Here is a 23,492-nt window from a genome sequence, read left to right as displayed (position 1 = left end):
TCCTCTCTTAAGAAGACGATGTGTCTAACATTTTCCCATTGCAGACCACTGGGGTCAAGGTTCTAAACTGTGTTTCTGTAATGACCTTCCAAATATGCTGGACCAGTGCAAGATCAAACACAAGGACTGTCGAGTCTCAGCGGGAAGGAACAGCGTGACAGCCAGGTTGTGGCTGAAGTTCATTCTTTCCCAGCAGACTCTGCCTTTCATTGTCAAGGTTGGGTGCACCCCACACAGAGGTGCCAAGGAGTGGAGAAGTCCAAGAATGTTCAGCCACAACCTGCCTGGCAAGGTGTTCGATGAAGTCCGCCGTACAGGCGAAGACCGTTTGTATCCCAGGCCCTCGAAGCAGCAAAGTGAACCTTGTGCTGTGTGCCCAGAAAGATGTTAATAAATAGCGTTGGACAGAGCAGAGCCGAAAGGTGCCTTGTAGACGTCACTGCTGAGAAGCTGGCGGTCCCAGCCGCAAAGCCCTGTTAGGACACATCGCGTAGCACTTGCTGTCTTAAGAAACAATCCCTTTGACATTTTCAGAAAACTTGGGAGGCTGTCTGGGATAACTGGGGGAGCAGATCGATGCCGTAGTTTGGAAACCCACAGGTGGCTGTTATTAGCGTTGCATAATAACATAAAAGCTTTCCCGCTTCTCACCACTGTCATTTATGTCAACCAAAGACTTGCTCTCTAGCATTTCCTAAAAGGAATGCCATGGGGACATGCCATAGCAACATGCTCATGGCACCTTGGCAACTTCTGTGGAGAAGATGGACCATGTACAATGATCCGTCCATTGCACAATTATTTTTTCTTACAGGGGTCTAAAAAAGCGTCAGCGCACCTGTACAAGTCCATCATAACCTTCGAAACTCTCTGTGAGTTTTCCTCCATTCATAGTTTGTTACTGATATACTGTTATGAACCAACCCCGCCAACCCCCACAAAGTTGTCTCCAAACCAAACCAAAGGGGGGGAAAAAACCCTGAAAAAATATAATAAAAGGAGGCTTAAACTCAGAAAGCACATCCAAATATGTTCTCTGTCACTTCGGTCGAGTGGGAAGGAGCAGAGGGGACAGCCCGTCTCTTCAGTGCCCAGCTGAGATCCACGGCTATTACTCGGATTGTTCACGGTCCTGCGCTTCCTCAGCCCCGCTTCTTCCCAGGAATTCTGATGGGTTTCTAAAGGGTGATGAGTTTCCAGAGGGGCCCACTACTCTAACGGCGAGCTGCTTGGGGTTGGAATGGCAACTCAGCGCCCAGGACAGTGTTTTCCGATTCAGACAGCCGTCTGGGGAAGCAGGCCCTGCTTAGGGACAGGGCAGGGGCGCACAGACATCACACCAACAACAGAGAAGCCAAAGCACTGCTGACGGCAGCGACGAGGGACTGTTCAAAGCCAGGCGTGAAGCACAGAGTGGCGGCGGTGACCGGGCTCTCGGGAGGGGCCCCGGGCAAGGGGTCCCGGCTGCTCTGGCTGCCGGAGCGAACGAGCCCGCCAGGTGTCGAGGAGGTGGGTGACTGAGTGTGCTGGCCGAAGAGGAAATTCAGGGTGAGCAGAAGAGAGAAGGTGCTTAAATGAATTTTAAATGATACCCAATTAGGACTTGCCAGGTGGAGAATCCCAAACCCACAATCTGGATAAAACATGAGAGTAAAATAAAAGGCTGGGGATGTTAGTACATTTTATTCAGATTTGTGGGTTCCGGGAATGGTAAAAAAAGTAACTCGTTGATTGAATAACCTGTCTTACTGTAAAATCTAGAACTAAAGAGGATGATAAAATTCTGCCACGGCTCCAACAGCAGCTACGTCGTCGGTGGTATCGAACCTCGGCACACACAGGATGCCGCTGGACGTAAACGTCCCAGGCGGCCTACGGAGCGTTCATCAGAATTTTGGTGGGCTCCGAATATTTTATGCTTTATGTTCCCCTTGTACTTTCCACTTAGTAAAAAAAAAACTCTTCCAATTTATTACGGAAGGGTGTGTACTGAAATGAGTCATTTCTCAACTACCCTGAGGCAGACCCTGGAGAGGCCTACCGAAATCTCGGGGCAATTTTCATCATCCTCTTTGAGCTCTAGAATAGTGTGGAAACCAGGAGAATAAGGTACCTGCTATGTGGACTGTTGACAGAGGGTCCAGGCTGTGAGAAACTACATTTGTCTCGTGGCTGTTTGCAATGAACAGGGGTAAAGAAAGAAGAATGTTCAGTCCAAATAAAGGCAAGCTACTGACGAAAATTAAACTAAGAGTGCAGCAAAGGAAAAATAAATCAAACGAAATGATCGGTACCCACGATTAAGGAAACTGGCTTCTCTTTGGGGGGAAGAAATGAAATAAAATTGCATCTACGTTATGAGTCACTGGAGGAACGTAAATTGTGATTTGGAAGGCCACACCACAGTGGGTGTATTTCTCCCACTTTTCACGGTAGGAACTAACATGACGGGAGGCTAGCCAAGAATCTCTGTGTATTTACTAAAAGAAAGTCCAATATACCGTGCCACACAATATTTTTTTTTCTATTTTCCAGAACACCAAAACAGCACTAAAGTTCTTGATAGATAAAAATAGTAACAATGGTAATGTGAAATTGCTCTCTGTGGAGTGATCAAGACACATCAGTTAAGTACTCAAGTTAAATAAAGGCTAAAATTTGAACTGAAAAGCCAGTATTCCTTCACATTCTTAAACTAGGATCTATAGGACACTAGTGAATGTAGTAAAAAAAAAAAAATCCTCAAAAAGGTCATAACATTTATCAGCATAGAACTTAAAAGAGTTCATCACACACAAAAAAATAGAAATCAAATCAATATTTCTGAAAACTAAGGGAAATGGAATGATAATACAAATGGATATAATCATAAAGCAAGACAAAAACTAACAAAAACAAGCTTCTAATTACACAGAGAAATCAAGGATAGAGAGGAGGCGGGGCCGACTGCGGCTGTGGCCCATGGAGGCAGGAGCCTCCTGGCCTTGGGGGTGAGTCGCCTTCAGCTGCTGGCCTCTGGGGGGCGGCACCGTTGCCGGAAGCCTTCAGGACCACTCAGGAGCTTCTCCGCTTGAGAGTTAGCAGAGCCTCTGCTGACCTTATACATTCACTGGCCTCATGAGACGCTTTCGTCCCTCCTCTGGCTGAGGCACCCTTTTCAGTGGGACCTCTTTGTTTAGGTGGACAATGACAGTGGTGGTTTGGAGGGAGGAGGCACCAGAAGGACCAGGGAGCATCATTCTAGACATGGTCCTTGGAGGAGGAAAAGTAATTTGTCTCCCTGCACACCAACCGCACGTTGAGCCCTGATTCTTTCTGTTCCTGAGCGCAGGTGGCGAGGGCACGGGGCCAGGTTGAGGAGACAGTGCTTCACTGTCAGTGAGTGACAACCTCTTCTCTAGGGGGAGTCCTGCTTTGTGTGTGTTGGGGGGAGAGCCTGCAGACCCAGTAGATACAGATATGAGCACTTCCTGGTGCCCCCACGAGGCCAGTGACCAATGGAAAGTTACCGTTCTCTGTCTGTTTGGGGTGCTCCTTCCTGATGTAGGGCTCACAGATCCCGAGGTGTCCAGTTCATCAGCAGAAGACCATGAGGACAAATCCTGCATAGGAAATGGATTCTTTTGAAGGCTCTACATCCAAGAGCCACGTTGGCTCTGAAACACAGAGTGTAATCCACCCCCCCCCCCCCCCGTCCCCATCCACCCCCCCCCCCATAAAAAACAAACCATCCCTTCCTTGGGGAAGTAGAATCAAACAACTATAAGAGTATCGAAACCTAACTCTTCCATTGTATTTATTAGGCTTTCCTGGTGGTAAGTTTGCTCCTTTTGGAAGTTACAGCTACAGAATTGGTATTACAGAGTCACTAGTAGCTTTGTTCCCTAGTGACGTGCATGTGAATGAGCTGGAGCGAAGGAGGTGCAGGAATCTGGCTGTGAGCTGCAGGTTGCGCAAGCCAGAGAGAAACTGATTTATTTTGCGTTAGAAACAAAGGAGAGTCACGGGGAGCCCTTAGCATCAGAGAAACTGTATTGTTTCCAGCACTGCCGTTATTGGAGTTTTTTGACATTCTTAAAGGAGGGCAAAGTGTGTTTTCACAACAGTCTTTTATCACTGAATGAAGTTTTACCAACCATCTCTGTACCTGCAAATGTATTCCCCCAAACCAACACTATTATTACAATGCAGATTTAAGAAACAAATAAACATAATAAAACAAGCCGAGGACCTTTTCTATGAATTGATTGTCTATGAATCCGACCTTGTAGGTTGAATCATATGCAATGATTGGTTGTGATTGATCAGAGCTATGTTACAAAAAACATGTCAATTCTTAAACAAACAGGGTAAAATAAAATGCCGCAATAGTAGTGGTCCAAGGTTAGCAGTAACCACCACAGCCGGTCTCTTGGATGTACGAGAATCCAAAGCAGTGCCCTATTATACAGGTCTGTAAGGCCCTTTTTTACTTTGAGCCGTGACTGAGAGTGGACATTCTGACAAGCTCTACATTCAAAGACTTCCTGAAATGAGTAAAGGTGGTGCCTCTTTGGTATCCTGTAAGAAACTACCTAATGATGTCTGCTGGGAGCTTACCTGCTGACTGCTTGATATGTCTGATAACTTCTCCAGCTCCTTGAGCTGACGGCTGACCTCCTTCAAGAGAAGTTTGAGTCGATTTCCGATCACATGGACCTTTTCTTTGGCTTCTAAACAGTCTGTGCCTTCCGCATTCACCAGCAGTTGGCAAGACATGTCTTGCAGTGAGGCAACTTTGAGTTGGGAGTCCAACAGCTCCTGCTTTATTTGCTAGAGAGGGAGGGGGTCGGGGGAGGGGAGGGGCACAAAGAAAACCAGGTAGAAGATGACGGAAGACAATTTGACTTTGGGTGAGGGGTATGCAACATAATCAAATGTCAATAATCTGGAGAGGTTTTCTCTGAACATATGTACCCTGATTTATCAATGTCACCCCATTAGAATTAATTTTAAAAAAAGAAAAAATTTAAGTGGTGTTAATTATCTTTGAAGTTTCTGTTTTCTACTTGTAAACTGGACCCAAAAAGAAAGATTCATTTGATATGAATCCCCAAAACAAATTTATCTGTTAAAATGAACACTACACGATCAACCAAGGCTCCAAATTTTATAAATAATAAGAACCTAGCAGTCATTTGCTGACAGGGGCTTCTCATGTAGTCTATATGCTAACGAGAACTCAGAATTCTCAGCTTCCGGCTCTATGTCCTTCTTGTTTTCAACAACCGAGTCAGCCAGTGCATGGAGCCCTCCCTGCTTTAGTCTCTGGATCAATGGACTGAGGCTGCTCCATCCAATCAGAACTATATAAATTGTATTTTTATTTGCATCTATACCCACCAATCAGAACTGCAACATTTGGACTGTACAATTTGGAAGCCTTATTTACATGAAATGGACCAAAGTGGGAACTGTGGACCTGAAAGTTTTTTATAAAAGGTGACCTTTTGATTGATCAATTTATTTATTTATTTGTATTTTTCTGAAGTTGGAAACGGGAAGGCAGTCAGACAGACTCCCGCATGCGCCTGACCGGGATCCACCCGGCATGCCCACCAGGGGGCAATGCTCTGCCCATCTGGGGCATCGCTCTGTTGCAACCAGAGCCATTCTAGTGCCTGAGGCAGAGGCCATAGAGCCAATCTCAGCAACCGGGCCAACTTTGCTCCAATGGAGCCTCGGCTGCGGGAGGGGAAGAGAAAGACAGAGAGGAAGGAGAGGGGGAAGGGTGGAGAAGCAGATGGGCGCTTCTCCTGTGTGCCCTGGCCGGGAATCAAACCCGGGACTCCTGCATGCCAGGCCGAAGCTCTACCACTGAGCCAACTGGCCAGGGCTGACCTTTTGATTTTTGCCAGATGTGGTATCTCCCCAGTTTACAAACTGTTAACTGGATGAAGTCTCCTTTTAGGCTCTAGTGCCTTTTGGATTTGTTTACAACTGGATACTGAATGTTTCTAGTGTCCTTCTATCAAGTTAAAAATCTTCAAACTAATGTATCCAATTGTTGGTCAAATAAGTTTGTAAATATGGTATATAGGTTCGCTCGCTTATAGTTTGCATTGGGTGTGGGGGACAGGCTGTAAGCAGGCATGGTCGTTATAGCCTAAGGCTTAGTTTTAAGACTAAGCCTTTCCCACCCTAAGTGAGTTTGTATCAGAGACTTCCTTGTTTGTATATTGGATAAAAAAAAAAAAAAAAGAAAGAAATGTTTTTTTAAAAGAATTTTTGATAATTGGAGAAAGTCTGTAAAGTGCAACATGCCATCACTTTAACTTACTGGGAAATTCTCCCTGAGAAGCGTAATGCTGTGGTCAAGTACATCTAGGTATATACTCTGCTATCTGTTCAAGATTCTAAAAAGGATAGATGGGTGATTTATTATTCACAACTTAAAGCCTGAGGTCAAAAGTCTAGTGAAAATGCAGTCGCACAGCTATTTCCTCTTGGATTCTAAGACCTTTATGGTACTAAATTAAAAGCACCTACTCTGTTGGGTAGGTTAGTGAGTGTTAAATGTTAAGAAATAACATTTTAAAAATACAGAAAGCTGCAAAATTCAAATCATTTTCTCCTAATGGAATGCAAATATGCTTCTTTATCTCCTTTAAAATGTACACTGTACATTATATTGTCCAAAGTTCTTTGTGTAAGAATCTACACAGAAACTCTGCAAGTTTCCTTTTGAATTTAGTGCTAGGAAAAGTTTCCTGCTCCTTGAGAAGTGGCGTGCTTTCTTGTCAGATAATAAAAGTAAGTGAACTTATCACATTTCCCTTTTTGTCTTAACTTTCAGAAAGTTTGGTATAAAGGTTAAATGTGAAATTTGGTACACTTAATTCTTCTTAGGAAGGCTTAATGTTCTCTATTTTTTGAGGAGGAGAGAGAGAAAGGGAGAGACATGAGAAATATCAACTCATAGTTGCAGCACTTTAGTTGTTCATTGATTGTTTTCTCATATGTGTCCTGACTGGAGGGGGGTCTAGCCAATCCAGTGACCCCTTGCTTAAGCCAGTGACCTTGGATTCAAGCCAGGACCATGGGATCATGTCTATGATCCCACACTCAAGCAGCCAGTGACCCCGTGCTCAAGCTAGTGAGCCTGCGCTCAAGCTGGATGAGCCTGCACTCAAGCCTGCAACCTTGGGGTTTCAAACCTGGGATCTCAGTGTCCCAGGTCCACCCTCTATCCACTGTACCACCACTGGTTAGGCGACGCTCTCCATTTTAATAGCTATAATATCCTTTAATTATAAACGACCTGATATGCTTTTGGGACATAGATGTAACAAATACATTTAAATAAAATATAATTCGACCCTGGCCAGGTAGCTCAATTGGTTAGAGTGTCATCCCAATAAAACAATGTTGCAGGTTTGATCCCGGGCCGGGTCACATACAAGAATCAACCAACGAATGCATAGATAAGTGTGGTGCTTGCCAGGGGTAGGAAGAAGGGAGGAGGCAGAGGAGAGCGTAGGAGGGATAAATGGTGATGGACAGAGACTTGATTTGGGGGGGGGGGGGTGAACACACAGTACAGTGAACAGAGATGTGTTGTAGAATTTGCACTTGAAACCTGTATAATCTTGCTAACCAGTATTACCCCAATAAATTCAGTTAAATAAATAAATGGAAAAATAAATCAATGTTTCTTTCTCTTTCTGTCTCTCTAAAATCAATCAATAAAAAAAGTATAATTCAGCAAAGGCCTGCTTTTAATACACACACGTTGATTTAGATGGAAACATTTTAGATTTCTATAGTTGAAGAATGACTTTAGAACCAGATTCTAAAGCCAGTGGATGTCATCTACTATGCATGTTTGCTTCCCAAATATTAGAAACTATGTATGTGAAGCAAAGCATAATTAAGCTAGAGATTAGAGCCTCAAAGGTAAAAAATATTACCCCCTACATTCTTTTTCCAGCAAATGCAATGGACCGCAGCTAAAAATAGCCACAGGCTGCGGACGGCCCGCTTCTTACCGCCAGCTGCCGGTGGTGGTCCTGAAGGACCTCGGCCTCCAGGTGAGAATCGATAGGAACGATCTCGTTTTTCCTCCTGTCGATGTTCTCCAGCATGAGCAGCAAGCCGTGACTCATTTCATGAAAATCCTGAGGGGGAAAAAAACAAACAAACTAAAACAACCCAGAGAGCTCAACATCATCTTGAATGATATATTTTTCCTTCCCCTGCAGCTTAAATTCCCATTCTTTACAACGGCGACCACTGACAATGACACTATGGCTTTAAGATTTTAGACACAACTCCTTTCTGAGGAAGGCACTCACGCTGTCATAATTATCCAAGTTCACATTCTTACCAGAAGCATCTAATTTATCACTTGAGGGAAAATTCAGACATAAGGAAAATTGGTTTCAAAATGCCCAACACTAGAGAAATTTCTGGGGCTCTTACATAGTTTGGAAGGAAGCAACACTGCCCCTTTCTCTTCTCCCTGAATTCAAATCCTGCCATTTTTTAAGGCCTAAATCCAATCCCATGATGGCCTTTATCCACCCATTTGTTCATTCATGTATTATTCAAGTACAGTTCCTGAAGACCTCCTGTGCGGAAGGCACTGTACTAGGAGTGGGTGCAGGGTTGAAACAACAGCTTGGGTACCTGCCTTCAGGGCTCGGGTCCTCTCGGGGCACGTATGAATCCAGAAAGCAGGATTCACATCCTGAAAGGGCTTTCCTCCATGCTCAGAATATAATCCTAACTCCCGGTCAACACCTCCAAAGCCCCGTGCTCTCATTCCTGACCTTCCTGATCTTTCTTACCTCTCCCTGCCTCTCGGACCACATTCTGATCACACTGGCCCTCTTTTCTGTCTTTCCAGATACTAAGCTCTTTCTTTCTGTTCTGTCTGCTTCACGGAAGCATCTTTCCAATGTCAGCTCAAAGGTCCTTAGAACTTCCCGGACCACCCTCCCTAACTGACTCTTCTCAATTCTCTATCAGCATCCTGAAATAACTTGGTTAACCATTTCATTGAATTTTATTGTCTGTCCCCCCCCCCCCCAATAGAAGTAGAGGCTGTGCTGTATCCTGACAGTTTAGCGCAGTATCTGTCAGACAGTGGACACTCGGCCCAGGTGGTATGAATGGATGAGTAAGTATTTTGTCATGCTCACTTTGATGTGTAAGAACTATCTTTCTATGCTCAGCAAACGTCTGTTGAATAAATAAACAAAATAGATGAAATGAAAGAAGAAGGAACGGTGGGGCTGAAAGAGGCTTGTGGGGACAGTCTCGTTAGCTGGACGAAAGATGGGGACTCGCTGCTTTGAACCCCTGTTCACACGCACAGATTTTTCCAGTAAAACAAAAAGTTTGGGTGCAAAGTTATCACGTTCACATATTGACTCCGGGGAGCAACTGCATCCTTGTGGTGACTTTCATAAATCAAGTCACAGACTCCGCCAGCCTGGAACTGCCTGACTGAGAAGCGTGGCCTGCCCAAGCCCCGCGCACCTGACACTGCATCAGGGCGTCCTGGAGCCGGCCCTGCCACGCCTCCAGCAGGGAGCACACCCGGTCCCAGCGCGCGTTCATCTGGGACAGGCGGTCCTGCAGCTCCCGGCTCTCCGGACTGCCGGCCTGGGTGAACTCGGCGCTGCACAGGTTGATGGACAGGATGATGGCTTTGCGGTGGTCCACAGCTTTCTGCAGCTCCTGCAGAGAGAAAGGGGAACAACCAAACCAGGAAAAGTATGATTAAACATTTTTCAATAGTCTGAGACCTTTGGAAATGCTTCACCCAAATTAAAAAAAAAAAAAAAAAGAAATCCATGAATTAAAACTGGCCTTAACAGAATAGCTAGATAAGATACAGTGAGTTCACACCACTGAGAACCACGCTGCAGGCAAAAGAAATGGGTGAAATGTACACCTGAGTAGACAAGCGGAGCCCAAAACAATATGGTGTGGAGCCCAAAACAATATGGTGTGGAGCGGAAGAGTCGGAAACAGAATATGCGCAACTAACGGCATTTACGTCATTTAAAATACATGTGTGTCCACACCAGTCTGCTTTCCTCATGAATACATAGGAACAAAGAATATTCATTGACTATTTCAGAATGGCTGCCAGGGTTCGAGGACTGAAAAACAGGGTGTACGGGGTGGGAAGGATACATAAATAAAATGAAGAGGAACTTTGCAGGAAGTAACCATGACCCTGCGCAATGAAATAAGGCGTATGATTACCTCAGCCCCCAGCATGGGATTTCAACAACAACACAAAGCCAAGCTGGGCTCCATTAGTTCTGAGCAGCAGGAAATGTGCTTTTTGTTCTAGTGTAAGAATTCCGTTTCAATAGACCAATGGTACTCAGAGTTCTGTGCATAAGAATAAAATGGGAAGCTTGATAAGAAAGCAGCTTCTCAGGCTCTGGCCTCCATAGGCCCAGACAGTGGCCCATAGGATGAGGACACGGCCTATACCATGGGCCACCTTCTAGTGATGGTTAAGAGAATGAACTGAGTATTCAATCAGCTAACCAACTTAGTTTGATTTCACACACACGCACAAACACACACTCACCAGGCAACTTGATTTTTCACTCTGTGCGTCTCCTAAAGATCTAGAACTAAGTTCCAAGAACTTGAGAATACAATTATGTACTAATAACTGAATACTGGGTACTGTTTAAAAATCTCCAGATCAAGTTAGGGTGAGTGATCCTGCAAATCACATCTACCCAGGCTACACTTCCTATAATTTCTCACTTTTCTGCAAAGTTTCCAGTGTGGCTTAATTTTTTAATATTCAATAGAATATTTATTATTATTTTTTATTCAGTAAGAAGCGGGGAGGCAGAGAGACAGACTCCCCACGCGGCACACCTGGGATCCACCCTGCAAGCCCACTAGGGGCTGGTGCTCTGCCCACCTGGGGTGTTGCTCAGTTGCTGAGCAACTGAGTTCTTAGCACCTGAGGCAGAGGCCATGGAGCCATCCTCAGTGCCCAGGGCCAGCTCACTCCAATTGAGCCATGGCTGCAGGAGGGGGAGAGAAAGAAGTGAAAGGGGGAGGGGTGGAGAAGCAAATGGGCACTTCTCCTGTGTGCCCTGATCAGGAATCAAACCTGGGGCATCCACATGCTGAGCCAGCGCTCTACCACTGAGCCAACTGGCCAGGGCCAATAGAATCTTAACATACTGAATATGGATTCAACCACAGAGACAGAAAAAGATTGAGAGATATTATGGAAAGATAATTGGCTGTTTACAGATTTATTTTCAGAAAACAGAGAGGATTTTGGGGGAGGAGTTCAGGGGAGGGTGGCTTTTTTTTTTTTGTCACATAAGCTGACGTTCAGGGTCTCATTTCTCTACCCTAATCTCACTTGAGTCTCAGACCCTGGCCAGCACTAGTATCATCACCTTTGTAAGGAATCTAGTTTTAATGCCACACTGCCTCACATTTTCCCAGAGAGCAACTAAAGGAATTCAAGTACTCTAGAGAAAAACGCATTTTAGAATTCAGATCATGTAAATTGCATCTCTCATCGGACACTTCATCCTGAAACTGATGCGGCTGGTGAAGAAGGCTGAACATCGGTGGAGAAGACTCATTTCTCTGTTGGAAAATTTCACTCCCAACCATCACCAAGGCAAGCCACAAAAACATCACCCCGGATAAATAGTGTAGATGGAAACCAGAGAGACACACAAAAGCAGTGCGCTGAATCCTTGAGCCTGCAGAGCCTGGGCGGCTCTGTTCTGAGGGAGAGCTCTCCTCCATATTCTCCAAAGAAAAAGACAGACTCAAAAGAGCTATTAAGAAGAAACTGAGCTCTTGCTCCACAGGATACTTACAAAAGTCTGAGCACAGCAGTGCATTTCAATGGCTGGGCTAAGGAGGAGCGCTAAGATCCAGAGATGGAGTTAAAGGAAGTTCTGTTGTGTACCACACCCATGCAAAAAAAAAAAAATCTCAGGTGTTTTATCACAATGACTCCATAGTTTTGTCTCACGAAAAATTGCTTCTGCCGTGACTAGAGTCTCTATTTCAGAAGTTCTGCTGATGCCAGAATGTCCAATGACTTCATTAGGTCTCCACAAACTCACATATAAAAAGTCTTGAAGCCCTGGCCGGTTGGCTCAGCGGTAGAGCGTTGGCCTAGCGTGCGGAGGACCCGGGTTCGATTCCTGGCCAGGGCACATAGGAGAAGCGCCCATTTGCTTCTCCACCCCTCCGCAGCGCTTTCCTCTCTGTCTCTCTCTTCCCCTCCCGCAGCCGAGGCTCCATTGGAGCAAAGATGGCCCGGGCGCTGGGGATGGCTCTGTGGCCTCTGCCCCAGGCGCTAGAGTGGCTCTGGTCGCAACATGGCGACGCCCAGGATGGGCAGAGCATCGCCCCCTGGTGGGCAGAGCGTCGCCCCCTGGTGGGCGTGCCGGGTGGATCCCGGTCGGGCGCATGCGGGAGTCTGTCTGACTGTCTCTCCCTGTTTCCAGCTTCAGAAAAATGAAAAAAAAAAAAAAAAAAAAAAAAAAAGGCTTGGAACTTTTAAAGCCTTGGAGGAACCCGGTAATAGCTCGATTTCCCTGAGGAGTGGTGTAATAGGTCCTAGAGGTACCCGGATGGTTCATAAACTTCTCATTGATCACTTAAAAATACCAACTTATTAAATCATACATGATTATTTACATGAGGAGTACTTCTACAATGTGGTCCATCCTTCTGCCCTTCCAAATCTTCTTTACAAACACTGATTTCGCATGGCTGGGCGGGGGGGGGGGGAGGGGAGCATTTGTGTGCCCTGTGCCAACAATTTCCCTGCGGCTGGATCATAGTAACAGGGCTAGAGTGCCAGGCATCCCGCGTGGCCGCTCTGGGAAAGGCCGAGGGCAGCTTACCTTGAGCTTTTTGATTTGGAGCTCGATGGACTGGAGGTCAGTGCTGAGCTCCAGGCGCTGCAGCTGCTCCAGCTCCTCCTCCGTCGCCCCCAGCCAGGTCCAGATGTTGCTCAGGTCGGAGCTGAACTGCTGCCACTTCTGGAGGTTCTGCTTCATCCGCAGCTCCTTGCTCAGGGCCTGCGCCTGCATCAGCTCCCAGCGGTCGATCACGCCTGGCCAGACGCGACGTACACACAGTTACAAGGCGTTTTCCTACGCATCCCGTGTTTGGGAAATGCTTTAAACACGCACTGGCGGCTGACTTTAAACAGCCACAGAAAGAAAAGTAATTCTACTGAGCACTTCTGTTGCTGTCAGCTATAAACAACAGCATCATGGCTGTGTTCTTCCTATTTGCATTTTTAATGGTGATGCAGTAAAACAAAAGAAAGAGAAAAAGAGTGAGCTGCGTAGGTTTTAACATTGTAAAGAGCTCTATAAAGTAGTGAGCAGCAGTGTGCATGAAGATAAAATTCAGTTCTTGACCTAATTCTGCAACAGAACTCTGTGAGCATACATACAAAATGCCTGACTTAGTCATGGTAGAGACTCTGCTTTGAAATCGGGACAGACACAGAAAATAACACTGTGATGCCTTTCCCCTCCCTCTTCTGTCACAGGAGATCACTGGAACACGGAGAAAAGTTCTCAGGACAGAAAAGCACAGAATGAGGTAAGCAACACTTGGGTCAACAAAGTGTTTCCAAATCTTCCATTTCCTTCCGTCTCGAATTGAGCAGCTCACTCACCAGCGGTCTGGGTCTCGGTACTATTCAGGTTGACAAAGCCAGGAAAATTCTCCTCTTCCTCCTTCAGTTTGTGCTCCAGCCTCTTCACGGAGTCGATACTGCTGCTGCATTCAGCCAGAAGTTTCATCTGTTTAGACACAGAAAACAGGCCCCCATCACTGAATTCTCACATTGCCATGAGTGCAAGAGCTTCCGGGGACAATATCTCTGTACTGCCTCGAAAAGGACAGTGGCTGTGTTTTACTTTTCTGTGATACTCTGCTAAAAAAGAAAACGGCCAAGTTCAAAAACATGCATCTTAAACGTGTGACACCTTCTTATATACATAAAGCAATACCTCAAAGACACACTTTGCATGTGAAATCCTCAAAATTTCTTTGCAACTTATGAATGAAGGCAAACTAAACTCAGAGCCCTCAGCTCCTACTACATCTCTAATTTTTTGGCACGTTGCTCCCTCTTTTTTAAACTGAAAAATGGAAACAATAATATTAACATAAATCTCAAAGGGACAGTTTTTGCATTAAATAATTAAAATACTTAAAAGCATAAAGCAAAATTAGAACCTCATATTGAATGAGAACATTTAAGCATAATTTAATAGGTATTAAAGGGATAAATTCTAACATGAAAGGAGAAGCTTCCAGATACTTTGAAACAAACTAAAAATGAAAACACAACAATCCAAAACTATGGGACACAGAGAAAGTAGTCTTAAGAGGGAAAGTCATAGCATGATAAGCCTATCTCAAGAAACAAGAAAAATCTCAAACAGTCTAACTTTACATTTAAAGATCTTGAAAAAGAACCACAAATGAAGCCCAAAGTGAGTGGAAGTAAGGAAATAATAAAGATCAGAGCAGAATAACAGAATAAAGTCCTAGAAATATATAATTTTCCAAACTGGATTCAGGAAAAATAAGAGAATCAGAATAACCAGATTACAGCTAGTGAAAATGAAGCATTAATCAAAAAACTCCCAACAAACAAAAGTCTTGGACAGGATGGTTTCACACGTAAGTTTTACCAAACATTCAAAGAAGAAATAACACCAATCCTTCTCAAACTATTCCAAAAAATTCATGAGGAGAAAAGATTCCCAAAGTCATTTTATATGGCCAACATTATCCTAATTCCAAAACCAGATAAAGACACTACAAAGAAAAAAAATATATAAACCAATATCCCTGATGAACATGGATGCTAAATTTGAGACAAAATATTAGCAAACTGCATCCAACCATACATTAAAAAGTTTACACACCATGATCAAGTGGGGTTTATTCTGGTGATGCAAGGTTGGTACAAATCATGCAAATCGATAAAAGTGATACGCCACAGAAACAAAATGAAGGATAAAAATCACATGCTCATATCAACAGATACAAAAAAAGCATTTGATAAAATCCAGCACCCATTCATAAAAAAAACTCTCAACAAAGTAGAAATAGAGAAGACATACCTCTGCATAATAAAGGCCATATATCACAAACCCACAGGCAATATCACACTCACTGGGCAAAACTACAAGAGTGGTCCTGGCCCAGTGGTTCAGTGGATAAAGCATTGACCTGGTGCACCAGACGTCACAGGTTCAACCCCTAATTGGGGCACGTCTGAGAAGCAATCAATGAATATACAACTAAATGGAACAACTAAATGAAACAACAAGTTGATGCTTTTCTGCCCTTCCCCTTTCTCTCATATTAATGGGAAGAAAAATACAAGCATTTCCCTTCAGATCCGGAACAAGACAGGCATGTCCACTTTTACCGCTCTAATTTAACATAGCAGTAGAAGTCCTAGCCACAGCAATCAAACAAGAAGAAGAAATAAAAGATATGCTAATTGGAAAGGAAGAAGGAAAACTGTCATTATTTGCAGATGACATGATACTGTATATAGAGTACCCTAAAGATTCCACAAAAAAACCACGAGAACTAGTAAATGAATTCAGTAAATATCCAGAATTCAGTTGCATTTTTACAAACCAATAATGAACTATCAGAGAGAGAAACTAAGAACATAATCTCACTCACAATTGTTTCAAGAAGAATAAAATACCTAGGAATAAATGTAATGAAGGATGTAAAAGATCTATACTCATAAAACTATAAGACGCTGAAGAGAGAAACGGAAGAAGACACAAGTAAGTGGAAACATGCACTGTGTTCATGGATAAGAAGAATTAATATCATTAAAATGTCCACACTATCCAAAGCAATTTATAGGTTCAACAAAATTCTTATCAAGATACCATTGGTATCTTTCACAGAAATAGAATAAATATTTCAAAAAGTTATATGGAACTATGAAGGACCTTGAATAGCCACAGCAATCTTGAGAAAGAACAAAGTTGGAATAATCATGCTACCTATATCAAACTATACTACAGGCCATAGGAATTAAAACAGCATGACGTTGGCACAAAAAAAGACATATAGATCAATGGTACATAATAGAAAGCCTAGAAATAAACCCAGGCCTTTATAGGAAATTAATATTAGATAAAGGAGGCAAAAACATACAATGGTCAAAGACAGTCTATTCAGTAAACGGTGTTGGGAAAACTGGACCGATACGTGAAAAATGAAACTAGACCACCTTCTTACACCATACACAAAAATAAACTCAAAATGGATTAAAGACTTAAGTAGTAGACTCAAACCATAAAAATTCCAGGCAGTAAAACTTTGGACATTCCTTGTAGTAATATATTTTCTGATATATCTCCTTGGGGGAGGGAGACCAAAACAAAACAAAACAGAAAAACAAAACCAAAAACAAATGGTCATTTTACGCCGAAGAGAGAGGGGTGGAGGAGGTGGAGGAGGGTGTGGGAGGATAAATGGAATGGACAGAGATCTGACTCCGGGTGGTGAACACACGGTACAGTGTACAGATTGTGTGCTGGGGAACTGTGCACCTGAACCCGCTATCATTTCATTAACCAGTGTCACCCTAATAAACTCAGTTAAAAAGGAGAATCTTCCAACTCCATGTCTAGTATGCACACTTGTGAAAGATGAAAAGAACAAATCATTTCATGGCACTCCTGCTATACTGAGCATGAAGTTACCATTCATAGCCTTTAACAAATCACATTGCTATTAATTGACTTTGACCGCTTTTGATTGAGGTTGAGTATAATCTCAGTGATGTCAGCACAGTCCTCAGGAAACTATATTTTGAAAAAACAGGTTTCCACTATAATAGAAGTCAGTAGAATGGGCCAGACTGGACAGGAAGTACACTCATGACTGATCACTCTTCTGTAATTGTGAGGACACGAACATCGGCACATATAACTGGGACGGCCCTGTTCCCTGGGTGAGCTGCCATTAGACTTTGGGAAGTGAATAATTGTTTCCTTTTCCCCCGGCAATCTTTGGGGTGAGCAAAGAGGCTATGACATGGAAGGGGTTGACTTTCAGATTCTCTTTTTTAAATATGTGTAGGAAAACAGTTTTCTGGGGGGGGGGAAATCATACTGCTCACAAGTATTAGGGGCTATTTCCAAAAGAATATGAAGCGATAAAATATCCCCTGATTTTTGTGAGCAGCGTATTTGGTCAGTAACTTGAGCAGAGCAAATAAAGTCATTATATACTTTCCTAAGTTCTTTAAAGAAAAGGAGCAGCGACAGACACAATCTCTTGCCATCTTTTCGACAATCCCTCCTGTTAGAATTGTTTTCTGCAGAACGAGCATACTAAACACAGAGGATAAAACCATTCCCAAGGTTACTCAGTGAATCGATAAACTCAGGGTAAAAAAAACATAATACTAATAATTAAAATTCCATGTTAGTAATGTATTAGCTGAAATCTGCGGCTCCAAGGATAACTGTGGTCCGAAAATTATTAGCCGAATTTGGAAAATTGCCTAATCACTTTCAGGAGCCGAAGCGTTTTGTTGCTTTCAGTGGAAGGGAGCTCACTCAGCCCTCTGTGTAAGGGAACAGGCTGCCGATGGCAGCAGGTGAGCGGGCCTGAGCGCGGTCCAGGCTGACTCAGAGGGTAACCTGCTAACAGGGCTTTGTTTTGCACCTCCACGCCTGTGAGTTGCTGGGAAGCATGGTGTTTGGAGAGCTCACAAAGCCCTCATGCCCCAGACAAATTGTTCTCTGTCACACCACTGTGATTTCCAGGTAACTGTCTGGACCCCAGAGGTCAGGATACTCACGTAGCCTCGGTAGCTGGCGTCCAGCTCCGGTCCTGTGGGAGTTTTGCTGCGGATGACGGCTTCGGTTTGCTGCATCTGAAAGTGGCTGTCGTCCAGCGCTTTGTCCAGCTGTCGGATCTGGGACTCTAAGGCACTGGAAGCCCCTGCAGTGTCAACCATAAGATTTTTTTTTTTTTTTTTAACAAGCTACGCAAGCTTGAAAATCAAGAAGTTTAAGAAATTATTTCAGTTAAAGCTGTATAGAAATAGCATGTGTGTAGGTAATTACAAAGCAAGTTTAGTACTAACGTGCTGGTGGGTTAGATGTTAAATGACCAGACCAATGAATGAGCTTGAACTAAGAGACCTTGCTGGGTGGACACTGCAAAAGGGCTCTGCAGTGGGTCCTAACAGCCTGTGTCTGCCCCCTTTTACAGCTGATCCCCTGAAAATCTGCATGTTGTGAGCCGCGGGAGGCCTTTCTAAAATCCTTAGGGGGTATCCTCTGATCCCCAATAATTACGAGGAGCTTAGCTCTCATATATTTCTCTGCAGTCACTAACCTCGCAGAAAAAGACATGCCCTGCAATTTTTCTTTCTGCATCTCGTTAGAAGGTGGTGCTGCTGACATGCTGCATGGCTGCCTCATCCGCTTGTGGTATTATTTCAAGTTCACCAATTAAAGACGAGCTCAAGACAGGTATGTATGGAAACACCAAACTAGCAATGACTGGCTTTTGTTCAAAATTTGATTCAAAACCAGGAGAAAGCTCTCGGCTTTCTTAGTCATAGCCTAGACCTCCTAGCTCACTCTCCTTCCAGAGATATAACACCTTTCAGCAAGACTATTTGTGTGTGTGCATTTTGTGTGCATGCATATGTGTGTGTGTGTGTGTGTGTGTATTGCAGTCTTTGACTTGAACAAGAACATTGATTAACAGAGTGCAGCTAGCACAAGGTGAAAGCAGAACGAATATTAGTAAGCCTTATGAATTTTTATTTTTCTGTAAGAAAAGACCTCGAGGTCCACCTGGCAGAGGTCTCTTACTGGGACCCACTCGGGCAGTCATCGTTTTACTAACGATACTTTCCTTCAAAACCCAAGTGTTCCCCAGTAACCCTGCAACTCAGTACCACATCACTGTGTTAAACTCTACTCTCCACCCTCCTCCGCGTTAGTGACCCCGAACCACATACAGTTTGTCTAACGCAACGTTAAGAGAAAGTGATTTCATTTTCCTTTTTAAAATTTTTCCTATTTCAGGAATTGTTCTGTCCTGAAACGAAAATCTAAGTCTTAAGATACGATGGAATACATATTTTATGTCATATTATTTTATACGTGGTAAGACTTATTACACAAAATTTCCATAGAGCTGAACATCTGGGCTCACTCCTTGTCTAACATGTAAGCCCCGAGGTCCAGGGGGATGTGGGGTGGGCTCGAGGTCACAGATGCAGGCTGGTGGTCTTGGACCAGGGCCCTGAACCCTGACTCTCCAGCCAGAAGCAGGTGGGTGATTCATCAAAGGCATGGAGTCAGGGCTGCTAGGGCCAAAGAGGCGCTAGGGCACAAATGCTGAAAACCCAGCATTTCCGTCTCCCGTTCTCAGCTGTCAATGGACATCACAGGTCTATACTTAATGAGGCCGAGCACCAGCTAACAGGTTCAGAAGTTATTTCACTGCACTTGAGTATTCAACTCTTACTTTTGGTTTGATCAACCAAATGGTTGTTTTGTTTTGTGTGTTTTTTGTGTCCCTGGTACAGCGTCAGAGAAGAAGGTTCTGCCTTAACATGCTTGTGCCGCAGCGCCCTGAGAGGGACAGGAGCTGAGAGAAGACAGAGGCTTGTTACGGGGAGGGAGGGGGCTCGCTGTGGCTGGGAGTGCCTACCAGAGGTATTTCTGATGGCACTTTCTGTGAGTTTTACATAGGCCTCGGGACTTTCGGGGATCATTACATCTGCAAAAAGAGCACAGTCTAAGTTCACAGGTAAGTTCCGGAAACGTGGATTCCCTTGAGGCAGGAAAACAACTTTCCTAGAGAAAGAAAGGAAGTTAGTCATTGTGGACAGATAGCTCCAGGGCACTCACGAGTGTGAGCACGCCCACCAATGGTGTCCTGAAGTGAGTCGTAGTAATCAGAGTGTGAGCCCTCACACTCACTGACTGGGAGTGTGTTATGAGCCAGGCACTGTTACATACTCATTTAACCTTACATCAACTCTACTGGGTGCGTGAGGATGTCATTTCCACTGTATTGATGAGGATACTGACGTCGAGGGGAATTGGGTTACTTCTCCAAGTTTCAGCACCTTCTAAAGAGGCAAAAGTGAAATGTTGCCCCAGAGTGTTAGTTTCGAGAGCGGCGCTGAACGAGGCCAACAGAGATCACGTGAGCCACATATGTGATGTCAAAGGTTCTAACTGCCAAGTCAAAAAAGTAATTAAGAAGTAGGTGAAAATAATTTTAAAAATTTATTTTACTAAACCAATATATTCAAAGTATAACATGTAATGTTAGGTATTCTCTGTGTAAGTCTTTGAGATGCATGCATTCACATAAGTGCGTCTGATACAACAAATCTCAACGCAGTCATATGTCAGTGTTCAGCAGTCACACTGTGGCCAGAGGCTACATATTGAACTGGGCTGCTTTAGATGCCAAGTGCCGAACTACAGACGACACTATAACGACAAAACAGAAAGAAGAGAAAGCACATCTTTCACCACGATGCCCATGCCACAAAGCTGCCTCAATCCCAATTTTATCACTCATCAGTTATGGGGAAGACTTCTTATGACTTCTCACATCCTTTCCAATTTATTTTCAATGCTGCATCTTTAGTTCAGGCCACCATCCATCTCTGTCCTGGATTATAAAATTATAAAATAGTCCATTTGGACTCTTTTTCTCCCAGTGCACTTCCCTACATATAGCATCAAGACAGGGTCAGCCTGCCCTGTGGTGGCACAGTGGGTAGAGCGTCGACCTGGAATGCTGAGGTTGTCATTTCAAAACCCCGGGCTTGCCTGATCAAGGCACATACAAGAAGCAACTATGAGTTGATATTTCTCATTTCAACCCACCTCTCTAAAATCAATAAATAAATCTTAAAAAGAAAAAGACAAGTTTGTTGAAAATATGCATGTGGCATATCGCCTCCTTCCTTAGAGCCTTGCTGTGGCTCCCCATTACCCTCAGGATGAAAGCCAACCTCCTTTCCACATGAACAGCCTACTTTCTGACCAGGTCCTGGTCTGCCTTTCCACCTATTCTCTGTCTACTCTAAGCTTTCCAACCTACAGTCTTGTCATTATGGACAAAGGCCTGGTGAGTTCGTCACAAGGCTGGGACGGGTGCCCTCCCCTCCCCTCCTCGGAACATCTGCCTGACCAACCCCTCCTCGTCCTTCCCTGAAGCCATCCCTCAAAGCTCCGGGTTAGCTGCCCCTGGTGTTTCCGCGCGTCCTCGTGCACGTGGCTATCCTAACGTCACACACGTCTTGCTTGTTGTCCGTGTCCCACACTTGAGTGTAAGAATAGGAACCGTATGTTCCCAGTACTCAGCAAAGCGCTTGTCGCAGAGTAAGACCTAGTATGTGTGGGATAAAGCAATGGTCACACCACCTCTCATAGTTGATAATCACATGGATATCCAATGTGCCCTCCTTACATCTGCAAAAAGAGCACAGTCTAAGTTCACAGGTAAGTTCAGGAAGCATGGATTCCCTTGAGGCAGGAAAACAACTTTCCTAGGGAAAGAAAGGAAGTTAGTCATTATGGACAGATAGCTCCAGGGCACACCGGAGTGTGAGCAGGTGGGAGGAGGAGGAAGGTGATTCCGCTGAGCTCACAGGTTTCTAGTACAACACCACTGCCTTTGCTCTTGCTTCGGGCTGGCAAATAGGAAGAGCTCTCTCTTACCTGCTAAGCCAACAGCTCCCCTGAGGTAGAATTCTTTGTCTTCCTGACCCTCTTCATCCTCGGAGGGCAGAGCTCTGGACACGGCAGATTCCAGGTCCCGACTGAGGTCATAGTCATGGTCCCACTCCAGGGGGATGGAGTCCACACTGGCAGGCGTGTCGCGTCCTGACCGCTCGCTCCGGACGGGCTGGGCGAGTGAAAGGGAAGGGTTGGAGGAGGGCTGAGGGGACAGCGCGCTGTCCGCAGCGGGTTCGTGCCAGCGGAGGTCCGAGAGAGCTGCCGAGTCCTCCGGCTCCAGCTCCCGGTCAGAGAGGTCGTGCTCATCGTCGGGGAGCTAGAAATGCAGTTGACCAGCTCTGTTACTGCGGCGACCAGATGACCCTTACGCTTCTTGCTCTGCTTCTCGCCAGACCTCAGAGTTCAAGCTTCCCTGGGTCACATTCCTACCCTCAGTGGGGATCATTTTAAACTTCCTATCATCACATAAATAAGAATCCTGTGATCACTTTTAAAAACGGCATAAATTACTGTAACAAAGCCTCAGTTTTAGCACTTGCAAAAATGGAAATTGTATTAACATCTATTTCAAAGAATTGGCATAAAATTAAATAAGATAAGGCAAATAATCCTGTGCTTGCAACACAACGTGTACACAATGGTGCATGTCGGGAACGGAAGGAAATCACTAACAAAGCCTTAGCTGTCCTTCTTTAATCCTATAATCTTACATCTCAAATACAAAATATACTTTAACACAGAAGTTTCCAAATATTCTAATAATAACATCTCAATACCCAGATGTGATTATGGCATCAATTAGGGAAATAGAAGAGAAAAATGACTCAATGAAACTTCCTCCATAGTTGAGAAACTATTGACATTGTTCACTTCCATCTCTTTCATTTCTTCTAGAAGCTTCTTTATCTTCCATAGAAGATATGTACCAAGAACTCCTCTAAGCTCTCTATCTATTTATCTATCTAGCCTCATTTCATGTCCCAAACAATCTTTTCTGCAAGGTAGGCACTGTTATTAAAACCAGTTTTCCAGTTGAGGAAACTGAGGCAAGATACATGAAATAATTTGCTGAGAGTGACATAGACAATCCATGTCAGAGGTGGGACCAGAACCCAGGCATTCTGGGCCCAGCGTCTGGGTTCTCAGCCACTGCCCGGTGCTGCCTAACCCCACACGATTCTTTCTCTTTAGAGTTAATGAGCACGAGACACCGCGGTACGCACAGGCAGGCGGATCAGCTTCCGGTGGTACCGCTCCACGCGCCCGAAGACCTCCTGACAGTAGCGCCGCAGCTCCTCCAGCTCCTCCTCGATGACTGCCGCGTCCAAGGGCTCGCTCTTCTCGATCAGCTGTTCTCCTTGGGCGATTATCTGTTCAATCTTGTTGTGGTTCAGTGAGATCTCCTGCTGGAATGCCTGTGGAGCACATGCCTCAGGTGATTTTTATTGCTTGGATTGCCATGAAATAATTAGAAGATGCATATTTGGAAAAACCATGTAGGGTATATTGAATTTACCATATGCCATTAATAAGCCAAGGGTCTATTACTTTATACGGTAAAACATAAAACATTTTAAATTAGAACATGAGTTGGAAATGAAATTATTAAAATTCTGTGACCCAGAAGAGAGTCTCTGGTTAATAAAATTCACTACCATGGACAGTGCAGGCAGAAAATCTCAG

General features: G+C 44.4%; 1 protein-coding gene across 3 annotated transcripts in view; it reads right to left on the bottom strand.

The window, feature by feature from the left end:
* SYNE1 (spectrin repeat containing nuclear envelope protein 1) overlaps positions 1–23,492 on the bottom strand; it is a 446,717-nt gene that overhangs the window by 5,700 nt on the left and 417,525 nt on the right. For all 3 annotated transcript variants that reach the window (XM_066372972.1, XM_066372973.1, XM_066372974.1), the window contains 11 exons: positions 23,033–23,224; positions 21,792–22,125; positions 19,759–19,827; positions 17,885–18,027; positions 13,700–13,826; positions 12,912–13,123; positions 9,523–9,723; positions 8,028–8,156; positions 4,600–4,812; positions 3,510–3,602; positions 2,114–2,172 (listed from right to left, as the gene is read on the bottom strand). In XM_066372972.1, the coding sequence (XP_066229069.1) occupies positions 2,114–2,172; positions 3,510–3,602; positions 4,600–4,812; positions 8,028–8,156; positions 9,523–9,723; positions 12,912–13,123; positions 13,700–13,826; positions 17,885–18,027; positions 19,759–19,827; positions 21,792–22,125; positions 23,033–23,224 (1,772 nt within the window). The remainder of the gene's footprint in view (positions 1–2,113; positions 2,173–3,509; positions 3,603–4,599; positions 4,813–8,027; positions 8,157–9,522; positions 9,724–12,911; positions 13,124–13,699; positions 13,827–17,884; positions 18,028–19,758; positions 19,828–21,791; positions 22,126–23,032; positions 23,225–23,492) is intronic.

This window comes from Saccopteryx leptura, chromosome 3, assembly GCF_036850995.1.
Source record: "Saccopteryx leptura isolate mSacLep1 chromosome 3, mSacLep1_pri_phased_curated, whole genome shotgun sequence".
In the NCBI taxonomy this organism is placed as follows: Eukaryota; Metazoa; Chordata; class Mammalia; order Chiroptera; family Emballonuridae; genus Saccopteryx; species Saccopteryx leptura.
The sequence above is the reverse complement of the archived record's forward strand: the minus strand, read 5'-3'. Positions and strand labels throughout refer to the sequence as shown.